Source organism: Dipodomys merriami, unplaced genomic scaffold (genome assembly GCF_024711535.1).
Source record: "Dipodomys merriami isolate MVZ:Mamm:240054 unplaced genomic scaffold, mDipMer1.0.p SCAF_446, whole genome shotgun sequence".
Classification (NCBI taxonomy): domain Eukaryota; kingdom Metazoa; phylum Chordata; class Mammalia; order Rodentia; family Heteromyidae; genus Dipodomys; species Dipodomys merriami.
Genome location: NW_027206009.1, coordinates 45,025 through 47,417, shown reverse-complemented (window position 1 = coordinate 47,417; position 2,393 = coordinate 45,025). Strand labels below are relative to the sequence as shown.

At 69.2% G+C, this 2,393-nt stretch overlaps 1 protein-coding gene across 1 annotated transcript; it reads right to left on the bottom strand.

Moving 5' to 3' along the window:
• Window positions 1-355: 355 nt before the first annotated feature.
• On the bottom strand, window positions 356-2,098 carry LOC138808191 (proactivator polypeptide-like 1). Its single transcript, XM_069994163.1, has one exon. The coding sequence runs from the start codon at window positions 2,096-2,098 to the stop codon at window positions 521-523; it is 1,578 nt and encodes a 525-aa protein (XP_069850264.1). The 3' UTR covers window positions 356-520.
• Between the last annotated feature and the right edge of the window lie 295 nt (window positions 2,099-2,393).

Genomic DNA, 2,393 nt, shown 5'->3' with positions numbered 1-2,393 from the left:
CCACCAATCAGAAAGCGGCCTTGGAGGGGGCGTGCCCACGGCAGGGCCACTGGCCATGCCCACCGAGGACTCCTCCAACGCTGCCGCCCAGGCTCGAGCCCACACATTTTCCGCTCCTGATTTGGGGTGCGTGCTGATACTTTGACTCAGCACTGGGGTGGCAGAAAGAGTAAGAGGACAGGGTCCCCCGTGGTGAGACCTCTAAAGTCTAAGCACCCCTCTGGGACTGTGGCCAAAGCCCAGACTCCCCCCCCCCGGAGACCCCAGGGTGAGCTGTGGCCCAAGGCCCTGGCCTCTCCCCTCCCCCTGCCGGCAGCCCTGGCCTGGGCAGGCGGGGTGCATTTCTAGTCTTTTGGGGGCATCGGTATGGGCAGGGCCGAGTGACAGAGGCGTAGACAGAGCTCCCGAGGAGAGAAGGAGAGATGCCACTCTCCCCCAGCTATGGTATGGGGCTGGGGACGGTACCCACCTCCGAGGCCCCGGGGAACGCAGGACGCCCCGGCCGGCCGCAGGGTCCCGGTCACGGCTGGCCCTCGCTGTGGGGGTGCGCCACCTTCCACACGAAGCGCCGGCAGTGTTGCAGGGCATCGCACATCTCGGCTGCCTCCTCCGTCTTACACCAGAAGCTGGGGCCCAGCACGCACTGGTCGGAGCCCAGGAGCGGCGTCCGGGAGCCGTGGCAGGCCCCGATCTTCTTGCACACGGCCGTGGGGTCCATGAGGAACTTGAGGCTCTCGATGAGCACGGGCTGGTACTGGATGACGAAGTGGTTGCACTGGGTGAGGTAGGGCAGGGGCAGGATGCTGCAGCCGCCCTTGAAGGCGCTCAGGATGTCCCGCTTGGTGGCCCTGCGGTCCAGGTTCTGCGAGGAGACGCCCAGCACGTTCTTGCAGGTGGCGCAGAAGCTGCCCTGGTTCTCTTCGTCCAGCAGCGGCGAGGGCGCCGCGTCCGGAGCGGCCGCCAGAGACCGCGCCCGCCTGGGGTTGCTGCACAGGCGGAGGGCCGTGCACACCTTCTCGGGCGTGACTCTGGTCACCAGCTCCACCAGAGAGGGGCTGTAGGTGTCCACCAGCGTGACGCACTGCCGGACCACGGACGCCGGCATGAAGGAGCACACGCGCTCCAGGGCGTGGCTGATGATGGCCTCCGTGCTGTTGGTCATGAGCCAACGGTCCACCTGTTGGATCACGTCCAGGCACACATCACAGGTCAGGCCGGACGTCATCTGCATCTCGTTCTTGGCCGGCAGCGCCAGCTCCAAGGAGGGGACCCCGTCCACGGCGGCCACCCGCGCCGGCTGCGGGGCGGGGCCCGGCCTGTCCTCACAGAAGCCGCCCTGCCCGCAGATGTCCCTCGGGGCGAGGAGCTGGAGCGTCTGCTCGGCGGGGGCCAGCAGCTGGCTGAGGTAGTTCTGGCAGAGAGCCCTCAGGCCGGGTCCCAGGGGAGCGCACTGTCCCTGGACGACGCTGGCCTCCGCCAAGGTCATGTTGGATCCCAGCGCAGCCTGGAGCCGGGAGATCAGCCCGACGCAGTCTGCACACACGGCGGCGGCGGCAGCGCCGGGCATCGGCGGGGGGTAGAAGCCAAGGGCCCCCTTTGCCATGAACGGGGCCACCACTTCCGACGCGGCCTCCCGGGTGAGCGGCGCCCCCGGGGCGGCCAGCTTCCGCTGCAGAGGCTCGCACAGGGTGAGGGAGGAGCAGACCGGCGCCGACGCGCCGCCCCGGCCCCTGGCGAGCATGCGCAGCACCACCGCGCCGTGCGCATCCACCATCCCCTGGCAGCGGGCTGCGGACTCCTGGCCCGACAGCCAGGCACAGGTCTTCATCACGGACGCCAGCACGTCTGACTCCGTGGCGTTGGGGTTCAGCCCGTTGCCGGCCGCCGTCACCACGTCCTGGCACACGGTGCAGGCCAGGGATCTGGCGGTGGGCTTGCTCCAGACCGCCGTTTGGCAGTGCGCCACCGCCCCGCACCTCACTGCAGCCCGCAGGTCCTGACACCACACCTGGGAGCCCTTGGCACACTCCTGGGGGACAGAGATGGGGCCGGCCATGGCCCCCAGGAGGCCGGGCAGGAGAAGCAGGGTACACAGCATGCTGCCGCTGGCTTGCCCGTCCGGTGCCGTCGGCTGCCTGGCTGCCGAATAAACCCAGTTGGCCTCCTAGCCAGAGTAGAAGAGGCTGGGTGCACCTGCATGCCCCGCCCCGCCTGACTCAGAGCCCGCCCCTGCTGGGGCCACACCGGCCTCCCGGGCCTGTCCCCTGGCCTCTGTGGGGCAGCGCCCACGCCCAGACGCCTTCCGTCCGCCCCTCTTCTCCCCTGCGCAAATGCTTTCTTGCTGGGTTTCTTTGTGAACCTGGCTTCTGTCAGCTCTGGGCCTCTGCTTCCGG

Bases quoted from the DNA above. Each gene is read 5' to 3' on its own strand.
- LOC138808191 (XM_069994163.1), bottom strand. From the start codon at position 2,098: ATGCTGTGTACCCTGCTTCTCCTGCCCGGCCTCCTGGGGGCCATGGCC.